Genomic DNA, 16,341 nt, shown 5'->3' with positions numbered 1-16,341 from the left:
TGTTGTTTCCATCTGAACTGTCCTGTTTCGTTGACTTTTCGCAGGAAACTGGGTACTTTCATTTAGGAAAGGAGTAACCAGTGTTGGCACTTTGCCCTTTAGCATTTTGGCACAGACTAAAGACATTTGATCATGCATCCACCAGTCCCATGGTTTGGCTGAGGACCAAGAGACCCATTATATACTCTTTGTAGTCATTAACACTTTGTTATAGTTTAAATCTCTGATAAGTTTTCTAATATCCATAATTCCTTTTAGTTTGTGTCTTCTAACAAAATGATAGCTTGTTTTTATTATTGATTTTCTCATTTATATAATGAAATTCTGTATTGTGAATGTACAATAGAAATACTATGAAAAAGGTAAAATTTGTGTTGTTTATTTTTATCACATGGATAATTCTTTTGTGTCAGCCATGTGTTGACATCATCTGTTGTATCTTCCGCAGCCATTCCCCTTAGTGTCATCTTCTCGGTGGTTATTGAAAAGAGGAGAACTTACATCTTTTGTAGAGGATACTGGCATTTTCTCCAGGAGAACAACAAAACAACCTGTCTACTTCTTCCTGTTCAATGATGTGCTCATTATTACAAAGAAGAAGAGGTAATTTTCTGATATTCCATGCCAAAGTTATATTACTGTCTATAGTATATTGTAAAAGTTCTGGCCGCTGATTGCTGACCAAAAAGCAAACTTTACTAAATATTTGGATAAAATAAACACTAAGTATTCCGAAAAGGATTTTTGAGCACATAACCCCAATTCTACTTTAACCATTTTAGGGTTAAATATTTAAATTAAAAGGGTTTTCCAGTAAAAAAAAAATAAATTACAAAAATGTGCTTCGAAAAATAAGTTTACAATAGATACTATTTTACTTAAAAAATGCAAAGTACTGTGGCCTGGGTTTAGAATTTATTCTCTTTAGTTCCTGCACTTGACACTTTATTTTTATTTTTATTATTATTATTATTATTTATTATTATAGTGCCATTTATTCCATGGCGCTTTACAAGTGAGAGAGGGTATATGTACAACAATCATTAACAGTACAAGACAGACTGGTATAGGAGGAGAGAGGACCCTGCCCGTGAGGGCTTACAGTCTACAGGGAATAAGTGATGGTACGATAGGTGAGGACAGAACGGGTTGCACAGTGGTCTACTGGACTGAGGGCTATTGTAGGTTGTAGGCTTGTTGGAAGAGGTGGGTCTTGAGGTTCCTCTTGAAGCTTTCCACGGTAGTGGAGAGTCTGATGTGCTGAGGTAGAGCGTTCCAGAGTATGGGGGATGCACGGGAGAAATCTTGTACGCGATTGTGGGAAGAGGAGATAAGAGAGGAGCAGAGAAGGAGATATTGTGAGGATCTGAGGTTGCGTGCAGGTAGGTACCGGGAGACTAGGTCACAGATGTAGGGAGGAGACAGGTTGTGCATGGCTTTGTATGTCATGGTTAATGTTTTGAACTGGAGTCGGGCGATGGGAAGCCAGTGAAGGGATTAGCAGAGTGGCGAGGCTAGGGAGTAGCGAGGGGAGAGGTGGATTAAGCGGGCCGCAGAGTTTAGGATAGATTGGAGGGGTGCAAGAGTGTTGGAAGGGAGGCCAGAGAGCAGGAGATTGCAGTAGTCGAGGCGGGAGATGATGAGGGCATGCACTAATGTTTTTGCTGATTCTTGGTTAAGGAAAGCACATGAGACACTTGAGACAGTTTTATGAATAGTGGTGTGTGTGAAGGATGCTGGCTTTCTAGCACATTTTGAAGGTTAAGTCAACCCCCATCTTTGTCATAGCCATTTTATGGACAAAGTAGGGGACTGGCTTAGCTATGCAAATTAATGGTCAGACAGCTCCTAAAATAAGCGGTCAGACTGCTCCCGAAATTAGCAGTCACACAGCTTATTAAATTAGTGGTCAGACAGTTCCCGAAATTAGTGGTCAGACAGCTCCCAAAATTAGTGGTCAGAAAGCTTCTTAAATTAACGGACAGATAGCCCCATTCACACACTACATTGGTCATGTGCTGACACTGAAAACTCCTTTGTTCTGTACTAAATTGGAAGTGGAGTGCTGTGCGTCTAGGGGACTGGCTTTCTGGCTCATTTTGATAGTTAAGTCAACCCCCATCTTTATCATAGCCATTTTTTGGACAAAGTAGGAGACTTTCTTAGGTATTGAAATTAGCGGTCAGACAGCCCCAGAACTTTCAGACGGCTGTCTTACCACTAACGATTAGAAAGCCCCCGGAAATTAGTGGTCAGAAAGCCCCCGGAAATTAATGATCAGAAAGCTCCAGAAATTAGTTGGAAGACAGCCCTCTGAAATTGCCAATTTCAGGGGTGGACTGCTAATCAGAAAGCCCCCGAAATTAGCGGTCAGACAGCCCCCTTCACACACTGCACTGGTCATATGCTGACACAGAAAACTCCTTTGTTCTGTACTAGATTGGAAGTGGAGCTGCCAAACCCAGGACAATTCAAGCACCTGGCATAATTGAAGTATTTTAGTAAGCTATATACCTTTTATATTTTAAAGCACATTTTTGTATATATATATATTTTTCAACTGGACAACGTTTTAGTGTTCTTGTTTATCTTTGTTGGTGATGACATCCTCAAGAGTTAAATGCAGACTGAGAATCTGTGTATGTGATTGTTAACAACTCTCCAATATGGGTGAGCTATTGTGTGTACATCTCTAGTGACCAAAACATGCCAGGAAGTTACAAACATCCGGTAAAAATGTGATTTCCCGTATTCCAATAACAATGACATGGAAGGCGGCCTGTAAGTAGAACTAAATACTTTTGTATATATTGTAAGTATGTGAGGAAAGTAGCTGTGATTATAAGATGAATAGGAGAAACTTCCCATGTACTCGCCTGACACTTGGTATAGATAATCTTTTAATAACTAATAACATGCGAAGTGCCCAGGGGCCAGAAACAATTAAGGTTTTACCCTTCATTCCTTCCCACTGTTTTTAATGTACAATTTTGAGTAAATGCACAATAATTGGAAGAAAACTTGTGAGGATGTTTTGTTCATAGTTTTTCTTTTTGGCAGACTATCCTGATGCTGCTGTCGCCACACTACTAAGATCGTACCTTAACACCGGCCAATGTACTGGCCTTACCACCCCTTACCATGTAGTTTGCAGACCACGTTATCTGGTGTCTTTAGGTGTATAAATGTAGAGTATAATTAATGCACATTAGTGTAAATATCAGATAATTGTGGTACTATCTAATTATATTCAAATCCTTATTACTACACCCTTGGTACTCTGAATTCCTACAAATGTAAGTGGTGTAGGCACAGGGTTTTAGTGAAAGGATATTGGGTCAAATTTAAACAATTTTCTTTCGATGTTAGGCTCTTATTTTGGGACATGAAAGAGCATGATAGATGGGGACCAAAGATAGATCTGGGTGGACAAGTTGATCTGTTTTAGATGCAGTTGTTGGAATACTTAAAAAGCCATTCGTGACAAATGTCAGATTTGCACCAGGACATGGTCAGCCCAGGACACTGAGCAGGAAGATATCCATTTACCAATTTATGGCTCTAACTTATGGGGTTAACATCCTGAACGACATCCTCTACACACCAACCATGAATGATGAGTAATTCAGAAGAAAAACTTTAGTCCGTCATGTAACTTTGTTGATTTCAGGGAAAAATTATTGTTACATTCTTACTCTTGTATACCTCTCTTCTATAAAATAAAGGGGTGTCCAGAATAGGAAAAACCTCTCTGCTTTCTTCCGAAACAGCACCGCACCCGTCCACAGGTTTTTTTGTAATATTACTTTCACACATTAATTTCAGTGGCGCTTTGTTGTGCTACCATGGAATGAACTGGTGTGGGGCTGTTTTAGGAAGAAGTGATATTTTTCTTCTACAACCCCTTTCCTGAATCTGTAACGTGACCTAGCCTTGTGATAAATATTTGCTTCCCTGGTGGATATCTCGGAGAAAGTATTTGGTCTTTGACAGTCTGCCTACTGCTGGAGTTGTAAAGTCAATTTTCAAAATAAAGATGGCAGCCAGACACAAGAGGAACATAGAGGAGGAATCAGGTTAGATATTTGCTTATGAAGAACTGTGTTGTGTGCAAGGTCAGGGAGAAGTAGAAAGATATTTGGCTTCCATGTTTTTCATGTCCCTTAGGAGTGTTTCAGATGAGCGCTTATACATCCATGTACTGACCCACAAAGCTGTATATTGGCTGCACACTGACCATTGAAAGGCAATGGTGTCAATGACATGAGCATTTGAGAGTTTTTGGACACCATGTACTAGTTCATTTTATGTATCAGACTTGCTCATTGCAAGTTTTAAAACCTAGAAAACTGTATTTGGAGTATTATTATATATTAAATTGGTGATGCATAAAATAAAAGTCATACAGATCACAAAAATGCAATAAGGTTGAAATATCATACTTTTTTTAGGGGGGGAGGGGGATGAAAAGACAATTTTACATGTGCTCATCTGAAACCAGCCATATATTATGAAATGCTTCGCATCTATTCTGCTTCCCATGCTATGAGACTTTAGCAGGTGATGCTGTCATTATCAAATCCTGATGCTGATAAATGCTTTCTGCCCTTTTGACCTCCAAGATAACTTTTGCTCCCAGCATAGTAGTGAGGGTAAATTTGGACAGGATTCATGTTAGAAAACACTCTGCATACTTCAGATCTGAAGGGTACATATCCGTGATGAGTTTTACTCGTGTTTTTTCAAAAACGCAGTGTTTTACAGTACGACCAAAGTGGATGGGATTAATTGAAATCTCATGTCCACTGTGCTTCTTTTTCACATTGTGTAAACTGACCTGTGGTGCATTTTTCCAATCCGCAGCATGTCCATTTCTCTTGCGGGTACGCTAAGTTTTCTTGCAGAATTTCCCCATAGACTTACATTAGGTGTGGAAATTCCACAGGTAAAAAACGCACATGCGCTTTTGGTGCGTTTACTTGGCAGAAATGCATCGAAAATGCTCGTAATCAGCACTCAATGGTGTCCGTACCAGGAAGTTTAAAAAGAAGCCAAAACAGCTATATTTAAAAGATGACACACTAAACAGAGACAAAAAGTGCATTGTCAAAAACACACACAAATAAGCAATTAAAAAAAGAGCAAGCAAACAAAGGTACAAAGTGTCAGAAACTCAATGGATGCTGATCGTGGTAACATAGCCTTACAATGAGAGGCCGAGTGTCTTCTCACACCGGATCTTTGGTAAACGCTCTATCTTGCGGTTGTAGAGGCGGTGAGCTCTCCTCACCCATCCCAGTTACTCATAGTTAGGTCTGTTAGTTATCCGGATTGTCATGCAGCCACTATATAATATATACAGTGGCTCATTACCATATACCCATACACACAATTTCTGGCAGCTCAGTGAGCAATATTCTTGGGTTCATGGGAATTCCACTTCCACCAGTGAACCAGTAGTAAGAGTCAGCATTACTGCTGAATTAAAAAACATTTAAACTATAATTCATGACACATTCTTTTGAAAGAACTGGAGTGATTTCGAAAAGATGACAGCCAAGATCATAGAAATGTTTCCCACTCTTGGCTTGAAGTTTAAGTATGTCCATTTTCCATTTCCAGGAATGAGTACAGAGCCAAAAGCACATTTAGATCACAAACAAATCAATCTTTCCCCACAAGTCTTATTGGAGATCTTTAGACCAGAGCTTGGTCCCAGACTTTTCTGTTTACTGTTTATAGGAGCAGCCATTAACAGATCTTTCTCTTCTGTCCTCGCTATCTCAGTGTGTGAAAGTGGAGTACACATTTGGAAATTTTGGAATAAACAACATATAACCTGATAACTCTGAAGATTATATTTGAAATATGAAGTGCATGTGATAGTAATCCTTGCTTTGAAGAACATTTAGGGTAAGTTCACACAGTGCGTTTTTCGCGGCGTTTTTGCGCGTTTTTCGGGTGCGTTTTTGCCCACAAAACTGCATTGCTTTGCTTCCCCCAGCAAAGTCTGAGTTTTCATTTTTGCTCTCTGCACACAGCGGTTTTTTTTTCAGCCGCGTTTTTGTGGTGACCACAATAACGCAGCATGTCAATTATTCCCGCGTTTTTCACCGCGTTTTTCACCCATTGAGTGCAATGGGATGTTGAAAGACGCAATGAGAAACGCAAATTGTTATTATAGCTGCGTTTTGGTGCGTTTCTAAGACCAAAAACGCAGTTATAAACGCAGGAGGTAGGTAGTAAAGTGACATGTACAGGAAGAGGATTCCTTCTTTCAGTAAATACAGAAGCGTGAATCCTCCCAGTACCGTCACCGCTGCTTCCAACTGTCGTCCTGTGCATGTATGCTGCCGTGCGGCACCATGTCTGGGCGGGAGGTGGACGCAGCTGCGAAATCAAAAGTGAACAGTAAAAAAAAAAAAAAAATATCATACTCACCTGTCTGCAGACTCTCTGTGCCATGCCCGCTCCCAGCTCCTCTTCCCGGTACCGCCGCTCTGGCTGTGTGCAGTCTCCCCGGGTACGTATGCCTGCAGGACCTGGCGATGGATCACCTGATGCAGTCACCTGACACGTCTCAGGCTGACGCCAGCGCCCGGCCGGCTTAACCTGTCAACGGATGCCGTCAGGAGACTTCATCCCTGATTACCGGCAGCTCCTGCAGCGATCAGACGGGATCAGACTTGCTCCAGGAGCTGCCGGTAATCGGCACATAAGTGAGTATTTATTTTTTTATTTATTTTTTTTTGCACTGATGCATCAGCTGATTGTATAAACGGCTTTTTTACAATCAGCTGATGTGTGATGTGATTCAGGCACTTGAACCTGACACATCATCTGATCGCTTTGCCTTCCAGCAAACCGATCAGATGATATTGGATCCGGATTGGACGGCGCGGGACCCTGACCCAGGATTACTGCGGAGGGGGGCTCTTTATTTCAATAAAGATGGAGTCACTAATTGTGTTGTGTTTTATTTCTAATAAAAATATTTTTCTGTGTGTTGTGGTTTTTTTTATCTTTACTAGAAATTCATGGTGGCCATGTCTAATATTGGCGTGGCACCATGAATTTCGGGCTTAGGGCCAGCTGATAATATAAAGCTAGCCCTAACCCCATTATTACCTAGCGAGCCACCGTCATCAGGGCAGCTGGAAGAGTTGGATACAGCGCCAGAAGATGGCGCTTCTATGAAAGCGCCATTTTCTGGGGTGGCTGCGGACTGCAATTCCCAGCGGGGGTGCCCAGAAAGCATGGGCACCCTGCACTGTGGATTCCAATCCCCAGCTGCTTAGTTGTACCTGGCTGGACACAAAAATTAGGCGAAGCTCACATCATTTTTTTTTTTAATTATTTCATGAAATTCATGAAATAATTAAAATAAAAAAAGGGCTTCCCTATATTTTTGGTTCCCAGCCGGGTACAAATAGGCAGCTGGGGGTTAGGGGCAGCCCGTACCTGCCTGCTGTACCCGGCTAGCATACAAAAATATGGCGAAGCCCACGTCATTTTTTTTTTTTTTTTTTAGGGGGGCAAAGAAATTCTGCATACAGTCCTGGAAGGAGGATGCTGAGCCTTGTAGTTCGACAGATACTGTCTGCTCTCCTGCATACACTATTGGATGCAGATTGCTGAGCCTTATAGTTCTGCAGCTGCTGTCTGCTCTCCTGCATCCACTAGTGGATGTAGGATGGTGAGCCTTGTAGTTCTGCAGCTGCTGTCTGCTCTCCTGCATCCACTAGTGGATGGAGTATGCTGAGCCTTTTAGTTCTGCTCCCCCTGACTCTCCCTCCAACATACAGTCCTGGATGGAGCATGCTGAGCCTTGTAGTTCTGCATCTGTCTGCTCTCCTGCATACACTAGTGGAGAATGAAGAACATATGGAAGAAGGAAATGACATCAGACCTTTTTTTTTTTTTCAAACCATCTTTAATCGCAATGTTCAGTGATAAAAAAAACGCAGTGAGAAAAACGCATGCGTTTTTTCATGCGTTTTTAAAGACGCTGCGTTTTTGTGCGTTTTTAGCGCTAGAAAACGCACAAAAACGCAGCGTCAAAAAAACGCAGTGTGTGCACATAGCCTTAAGCGGGCTTTACACGCTGCGACATCGCTAATGCGGAGTCGTTGGGGTCACGGAATTTGTGACGCACATCCGGCCGCATTAGCGATGCCGTTGCGTGTGACACCGATAAGCGATTTTGCATCGTTGCAAAAACGTGCAAAATCGCTAATCGGCGACACGGGGGTCCATTCTTAAAAATCGTTACTGCAGCAGTAACGAAGTTGTTCCTCATTCCTACGGCAGCACACATCGCTGCGTGTGACGCCGCAGGAACGAGGAAGCTCCCCTTACCTGCCTCCCGGCCGCTATGCGGAAGGAAGGAGGTGGGCGGGATGTTACGTCCCGCTCATCTCCGCTCCTCCGCTGCTATTGGGCGGCGGTTCAGTGACGTTTCAGTGACGTCGCTGTGACGCCGCACGGACCGTCCCATTAGAAAGGAGGCGGTTCGCCGGTCACAGCGACGTCGCCGGACAGGTAAGTATGTGTGACGGCTCTGGGCGATGTTGTGCGGCACGGGCAGCGATATGCCCGTGTCGCGCAACAGATGGGTGCGAGTACCCACACTAGCGATATCGGGACCGATATCGCAGTGTGTAAAGTAGCCTTTAGGCTATGCTCACATGTCCAGTAGTTATTTACTTTGAGATGACAAACAGAGCAATAAAATGATCCATTTCAGGTTACATTCATTGGAAGGAGGTTGTAAATATTCTAAAATGTCCTCCATTTGACCATAATTCAGCTGCTATCGGTTTTCCAAATGTATCGAAAAGATTTACTTGTCTCGCACCAGTAATAACAAAGCTTGAACACTTGAGTAAATGGTCTATAGTCCAAAAGGCTACCTCATTTGAATCAACATTATAGTTCACTACCCTAATTATTTAATTATCCAAACTCCTTAAATAAGGAAAACCACAAAGAACGTTTATACCCACACACATCCATTTATATTCATTAGCCAAATCGTTAAAGGGGTTGTCCACTACTTTTACATTGATAGCGTATCCTTGCAAGGATTTGTCATCCTAATGTACCGTATAAGGCTTTTGTATGCTTAAAGACTTATTCCCAAAAAACGTTATAAACAAGAATGGGGTATAACTTGCTAGACCCTTGAGAATAGTGCTCTGCACCCCGTCTTGAATGGGCCCTCCACTCTATTCATAGTCTGTAGGACTGTCGGAGAAAGCACACACTGTACTTTGCTATTTCCAGCAGTCCCATTGATATTGATAAAGGGTGCAGATGTCGAGCATGTGCACCTTTGCTCCATTCAAACAGAACCACAAGCCCTTTTTTTGGGAGTTCCCAAATCCTAAACTTACGATTGCCGGGGGTCCCACTGTTCAGACTCGCAGCGATTAGCAAGATATTTCCTATTCTATAGATGGGGTATAAATTGATTATTTCCAAATAACCCTTTAATCTGTGTCTATTTTAGTATAGTAGACACAACTCCTTTTCCCATTATAGGGTGTCAGAAAGTTAGTGGTCAGCCAGTTTTCCCAGTATCTGGTATGGCTCAAGAGTTTTAAGAAGACGACAAAAACTCTAGAACTACATTAGGAATTTGATTTTAGGAGGAAACACGAAATCCATTGCACGTATTCACGATAAAGAAATGTTATTCTTAGTGAAGGTGGCATCTCGAGTACCAGAGAATGTTTTGAGTTATTTGTGACCTTGTACACTTATCCATTGCCTGTGCACTAATCTGCTCATACTATTAACAACAACATTCCTTATATTGTAATGTTATTCTTTATACTGATAGAATAATAATTAGATCCCATGTGGTTATTCTTTCTTACTATAGTAAATAGAAAACAAATAGGAGGAAACAATATTAGTATGTAATTAGTAAATTGTTTGGGTTTCCATTTATCAACTGTAAGGACATATTATTTATTACAGCTCCACGAATATTGAAAGTATGGCTGTAGATTTCCAACATAACTATGAGAGCAGTTACAAGTGTAAAGTGGTGATTATATGAAATAGGGGGGCACCTTTCCCCTATCGGGATCACCACTAGCAATAATGAACCATATCAAGAGAGAAAAAGAATTGCTGTATGTAGGGATCAACCAATAAGACTTTGTTCAAATCAACAAGTGTATAATTTATTGGTACAAATTTTATGCATACAAAATATCCACACAGAACAGTGAAAAAGTTATAAACATTTAAAAAATAGACAATCAACAAACACCCCAATACACAGTCCCATGTTAGGAACCCGGCACCAAGATCCTGAAAAAAACTGTACTACATGTACCAATCAATAAGGCACACGTGGCAGGCATACGTGCAGGATCTGTGTATAAATTGTCACTGCAAACCATATGCCATATAGTACTTTAAAGTATATTACCCTATCTGGAACCGCCATCCATAAATACAATATAATAGGTACAAAATACTAGCAGTAAAAGTGATGAAAGGAACCTTATGATAAGGAAATCAATATACCAAACTCAATGCCTAAACCGAATAAGTCACTGACTATCCAAGTTTGTCCAGAAAATCATCACCAAGATGTATTACCACCTGCTAGAAGTCCCAAAAGTAAGGAGGTGTGGGGTCTCAGGATTGGCGCAAGTATGGGGTGTTGCATCATCTTGGTGATGATTTTCTGGACAAACTTGGATAGTCAGTGACTTATTCGGTTTAGGCATTGAGTTTGGTAGAACTCAATACCCAGACAATTGTCTTGGTGAGTACTGTACAGACGCCTGGTACAACCAACAAAGTGTCATAATACAGTACTCAAGGCCAGCACATGAAACTGCCCAAATCATTGTGCCCACATTACAAAATTATGCCATTATTTATAAATATATCCATGTAGTTACTGCTACACAAGTGCACTAATATACAAGATACTGTCCCAGTGGTATATTTCCATCTTCTGCAGACTGGTAGAAGTTTTCCTTAATTTGCCCGATATGGCATTTCTGAACAGTGGCAGTAATTTCAGACTACCTTACTGAATCCTGTACATTTATTTTGTTTTATTTTTAAAGGGAACCTGTCAGGTCCAATATGCACCCAGTACCACGAGCAGTTCTGGGTGCATATTGTTATTCCCTGCCTAACCATCCCTGCATCTGGTAGCATACATAGAGGGCTCATTAGCATACAGTAAAAGATCTTTAGAAATAGTTTTTCTAAAGATCTCTTTATCTATGCTACCAAATGCAGGGATGGTTAGGCAGGGATTAGCAATATGCAGCCAAAACTGCTCATGTTTCTGGGTGCATATTGGACCTGACAGGTTCACTTTGAAGGAATCTGTCAGCAGGTGTTTGCTATGTAATCTTACAGGAGCATGAGGTATGGACAGAGTGTCATGCAGTGTTCAGGTCCAGACTCATTAGATGTAACGGCGGTGTGAGGCTCTGTTCACACTGCAGAGCCTAACCAGCAACCTGATGTTGTTCAGCCACAGCTGGGCATTGGCTGCTTAATGTGCTGTGTTCCTCAGTCCTGCAGGAGTTGATTCCTGCAGACCTGGGGAACTCTGCTAGGAGGTCAAGTTGCCAATTACCAATCAAGGTGATCTACTTCCTATATAAGATCCAGGATCTTACTACTCAGCGCCGGTTATAGCTTCAGTAGAAGCTCCAGCGATACCAGTATTGTTGGTGAACCGGTTTATGGTGATTTCAAAAGCCTCTTATATACCTCAAGTTCAAAATATAGGGAGGAACCCAAATATCAAAAAACCATGAAAAAAATTCCTATATTAAAAATATCAATCTTTATTTAGTCAGTTACTAAAAAACTGTCAGTGCAGTCAGAGGAAGAATAGCCACTTAAAAGTGGTTGGGCGGGTGACCAGGGGGAGACACGTGCGCCAGATGTCGATATTGAGGATGTAGGCAGGGGAAAGGGGGCCTATCCTCGCCCTATGAGTTTTCCCCTACCTACCAGCGGAGTGTAAACACCCTAATTTTAATCGGTGCCCCCGCTCCTCGGCGGCTGTCCCTTACTGTCCCTCCAACCGTAAAACCACCATCACCAAAAGTGTACGTGAAAAAGTGCAGGTCAAAAACCCTAAAAAGTCTGGTATGCAGTTTAGTTAGTACATATGCAATCTAGTAGTTGCCCTATCAAGGTAAACAATGATCACATTAGTTCCCTTAAGGATGACCAACGGTACTCTTATTCAAGAGGACACAGGCCTAAATAGTCCGGGTAACCACTTTATCTTGTTAATACATGTCAGGTCAACATATAGATGTAATCAAGTGGTTCCCCCAGGGGGTGACCCATAATCACAACACTTTCCTTGAGGGTGATCAGAGGGTACTCCCATCCCATCAGACAGGTCTACATCATCAGGGTAACCACTCTCTATTGTAAATACAAATAAGATCAAGTAGTTTCCCTCTCACAGTAAACCAAAATTGCCCTGATTTCCTTAAGGGTAAACAGACAATATTTTCGTCCCTTAGGGCGTGTAAATACAACTGCACACCAATCTCAGGTAAAAATTTTACATTTTAGAATGAAGTACTTATTATATCCCTTTATCAGGTTGTATCATAATATTAGTCTCACAATGATTAAAGTACTTATCCTGTCATGTTGCATATCATCTCAGCATATCTCTCAGCATATCTCGACGCGTTTCTCCCTCCGGATGTCAGAGGGTTCATCAGGAGATTTTTCAATCTATAAAGCCGATCTCACAGTGGACCGGTTGCTGTGCCTAGTAACGCCACTCAGGACCTCAAGAATCTGGGTCCTAGCTCATTAGTGGTATCAGAGGTAATGCCTCATTCGGCCACACACCACCTCCACTTATATCAACTCGATAGCCGTCATTTTACCCCGCCCCCATGAAACTTACTGTCCATGATATTTTCGAAAGCTAGTTTCATCTAATTCTCCTTTGAATGGTTCATGGTGATCTGAGAACTCCCGGTACATTACTATGGGATGAGTTATTGAGCGGAGCTGTTTTTTATGCCTATGTGCTTATTGTCCCTATAGGACGAGCAATGGTTAATTTTGTGGCGATATAATGATATCGCTCCTTTCTTATTTCTCTATTTATATGAATAGCCCAATCTTACTCGTAAGTCACGTGACTAGCATTTGCTATAGGCGACGCCCGTGGTGTTATGAGGGCGTCTTTTGTAAGTGGAGCGCAGTGTGCGTTCCACTATCAGTGTCATGTGATCTGCCAATTACCCTCCCCTAACATGTGCCCCATGTGGGCGTTCCTGAGAAGTGGAATGCAATGTGCGGTCCATGTGCCGGAACTTCCGGTGTGACGTCGGAGGCCTGGAAGTGTGTGCAAGGTCTGATGGGGAATATTGACTTCCGGTCCGACGTCACAGGGATTTCAAACTGGAAGTGACCGCCGGCAGAATGGCGCGGCTTTCGAAAATATCATGGACAGTAAGTTTCATGGGGGCGGGGTAAAATGACGGCTATCGAGTTGATATAAGTGGAGGTGGTGTGTGGCCGAATGAGGCATTACCTCTGATACCACTAATGAGCTAGGACCCAGATTCTTGAGGTCCTGAGTGGCGTTACTAGGCACAGCAACCGGTCCACTGTGAGATCGGCTTTATAGATTGAAAAATCTCCTGATGAACCCTCTGACATCCGGAGGGAGAAACGCGTCGAGATATGCTGAGAGATATGCTGAGATGATATGCAACATGACAGGATAAGTACTTTAATCATTGTGAGACTAATATTATGATACAACCTGATAAAGGGATATAATAAGTACTTCATTCTAAAATGTAAAATTTTTACCTGAGATTGGTGTGCAGTTGTATTTACACGCCCTAAGGGACGAAAATATTGTCTGTTTACCCTTAAGGAAATCAGGGCAATTTTGGTTTACTGTGAGAGGGAAACTACTTGATCTTATTTGTATTTACAATAGAGAGTGGTTACCCTGATGATGTAGACCTGTCTGATGGGATGGGAGTACCCTCTGATCACCCTCAAGGAAAGTGTTGTGATTATGGGTCACCCCCTGGGGGAACCACTTGATTACATCTATATGTTGACCTGACATGTATTAACAAGATAAAGTGGTTACCCGGACTATTTAGGCCTGTGTCCTCTTGAATAAGAGTACCGTTGGTCATCCTTAAGGGAACTAATGTGATCATTGTTTACCTTGATAGGGCAACTACTAGATTGCATATGTACTAACTAAACTGCATACCAGACTTTTTAGGGTTTTTGACCTGCACTTTTTCACGTACACTTTTGGTGATGGTGGTTTTACGGTTGGAGGGACAGTAAGGGACAGCCGCCGAGGAGCGGGGGCACCGATTAAAATTAGGGTGTTTACACTCCGCTGGTAGGTAGGGGAAAACTCATAGGGCGAGGATAGGCCCCCTTTCCCCTGCCTACATCCTCAATATCGACATCTGGCGCACGTGTCTCCCCCTGGTCACCCGCCCAACCACTTTTAAGTGGCTATTCTTCCTCTGACTGCACTGACAGTTTTTTAGTAACTGACTAAATAAAGATTGATATTTTTAATATAGGAATTTTTTTCATGGTTTTTTGATTTCAAAAGCCTCACAAGACATGCCCAAGAGCTGCTTTATGTTCCCAAACCACTATACCAAGAAATTTCATTTTTTTTTTTTTTTCTCAATTTTTGTGCTAGTACAAGCTTGAGGTAGTAACAATTCTACGACATAACAGGTTGTTATTTTTTTAAATGGGCTTTGTTTCCCTTCAGTTTGTCTTCTCATTTCCTTAAAGGGTTATTCCCATCTCCAAGATCCTATCCCAATATGTGGTAGGTGTAATAATATCACATACCTCCCATTAGAAATGTAGTATAGTTCTTCTGCTTAACTGTCACTTCCCTCATGTTTAGGGCATTACAGGACCTTAGGTATCCATGGTTATGCCCACTAGCAACTAACTAACTGTGACTATAGGCGTGGTTGTACCCATGGATACCTAAGGTCCTGCAATGCCCTTAACATGAGGTAAGTAACATAGTGAATCAGGAGCACTGTACAACATTTCTATTTGGAGATATTTGCTATTATTATTATTATTATTATTATTATTATTATTATTACACCTACTACATATTGGGATAGGATCTTGGAGATGGGAATACCCTTTAAATGCATTATTTCTCCTAGTCACTCAGGTTATGTTCTTAAAGTCTAATTGTTATTTTAATTTTTATTTCATAAATCAATAGCACACATGAAAATAAGCAACTGTATAATATTTTTTATCAGACAAATTTGCTTCTTTCTCTGCAAAAATTGATCAGTCATTATCAAAATTCTCAATTCTGAGGTAAAATCTGTATTCAGTGAAGACTTTCCCATTACTGAGATAAGAGATGGAAGTTTGTACTGGAGAGATTCTATGATGATGGGAGGGGGAGGAGCTAGAGGCAGAGCTCCTCCCCCTCTTCACTGTATACAGATTATACCTCAGAATTGAGAGTTTTGATAATGACTGATCAGTTCTGGCAGAGAAAGAAGCAAATTTGTCTGATAAGAAATCTTAGAGTTGCTGATTTTCATATGTACTAGTGACTTATTAAATAAAAAGTAAAATGATGGTTACCCTTTAAGAAATACTGACAGATCGCTTATCACAATCTGAGAAATAATATGAAATAAATTTATTTTTTCATCAGAGGAAGTGTGTCCGCTTTCCTGGCGACACAACACCACCCAACACAATAAAGTAACATTTTCCCCCATAAACTATTTATGAGCCAATTCCTCAGAGGAAGCTGGAGATGACAGACTGATGTTTCCAGGCCGCGGCTTCATCCAGTGGGTTTGTATTGACCGTAATCAACCAAACACCGAACAGAAACCACCTACAAAATAGATTGCATCAGTATAATAGTGATCGGGCCCGATGTGATGATGTATATTCTGGATGGACCAGTAGGTCAATGTTCCTGTAATGAAATGTGTAGCCCATGGCACAGTATTTTGCACATGAGTGGCCTAATGGGCTAATGTATACGGTGCAGTTTTGCCATGTTATGAATTGCACTTCCCCACTACATATAGTGAAGCAGGGAGCTATATTATTGGGATGTGCCATTTCATGCTCTACAATGGAGGCATTCTTCATTGGAAGAACTTGCACCAAGTAAGGCTGGTTTCACACTACGTCTTTTTAACATCCGTCCATAACGTTTTTTTAGCGGAAAAGCGGATCCAGTGCAAATGCGTTTTCATTTCAATGCATTTGCAATGGACTCGCGTTAACATCCGTTCACCTGCGTTTGCGTGC

General features: G+C 41.5%; 1 protein-coding gene across 1 annotated transcript in view; it reads left to right on the top strand.

Annotated features, from left to right (window-relative positions):
• The window catches only part of ARHGEF26 (Rho guanine nucleotide exchange factor 26), a 237,484-nt gene that overhangs the window by 146,392 nt on the left and 74,751 nt on the right, over positions 1-16,341 (top strand). Inside the window, exon 11 of the mRNA XM_075340721.1 lies at positions 449-603. Coding sequence (XP_075196836.1) covers positions 449-603 — 155 coding nt within the window. The remainder of the gene's footprint in view (positions 1-448; positions 604-16,341) is intronic.

This window comes from Anomaloglossus baeobatrachus, chromosome 3 (assembly GCF_048569485.1).
Source record: "Anomaloglossus baeobatrachus isolate aAnoBae1 chromosome 3, aAnoBae1.hap1, whole genome shotgun sequence".
NCBI lineage: Eukaryota > Metazoa > Chordata > Amphibia > Anura > Aromobatidae > Anomaloglossus > Anomaloglossus baeobatrachus.
The sequence above is the reverse complement of the archived record's forward strand: the minus strand, read 5'-3'. Positions and strand labels throughout refer to the sequence as shown.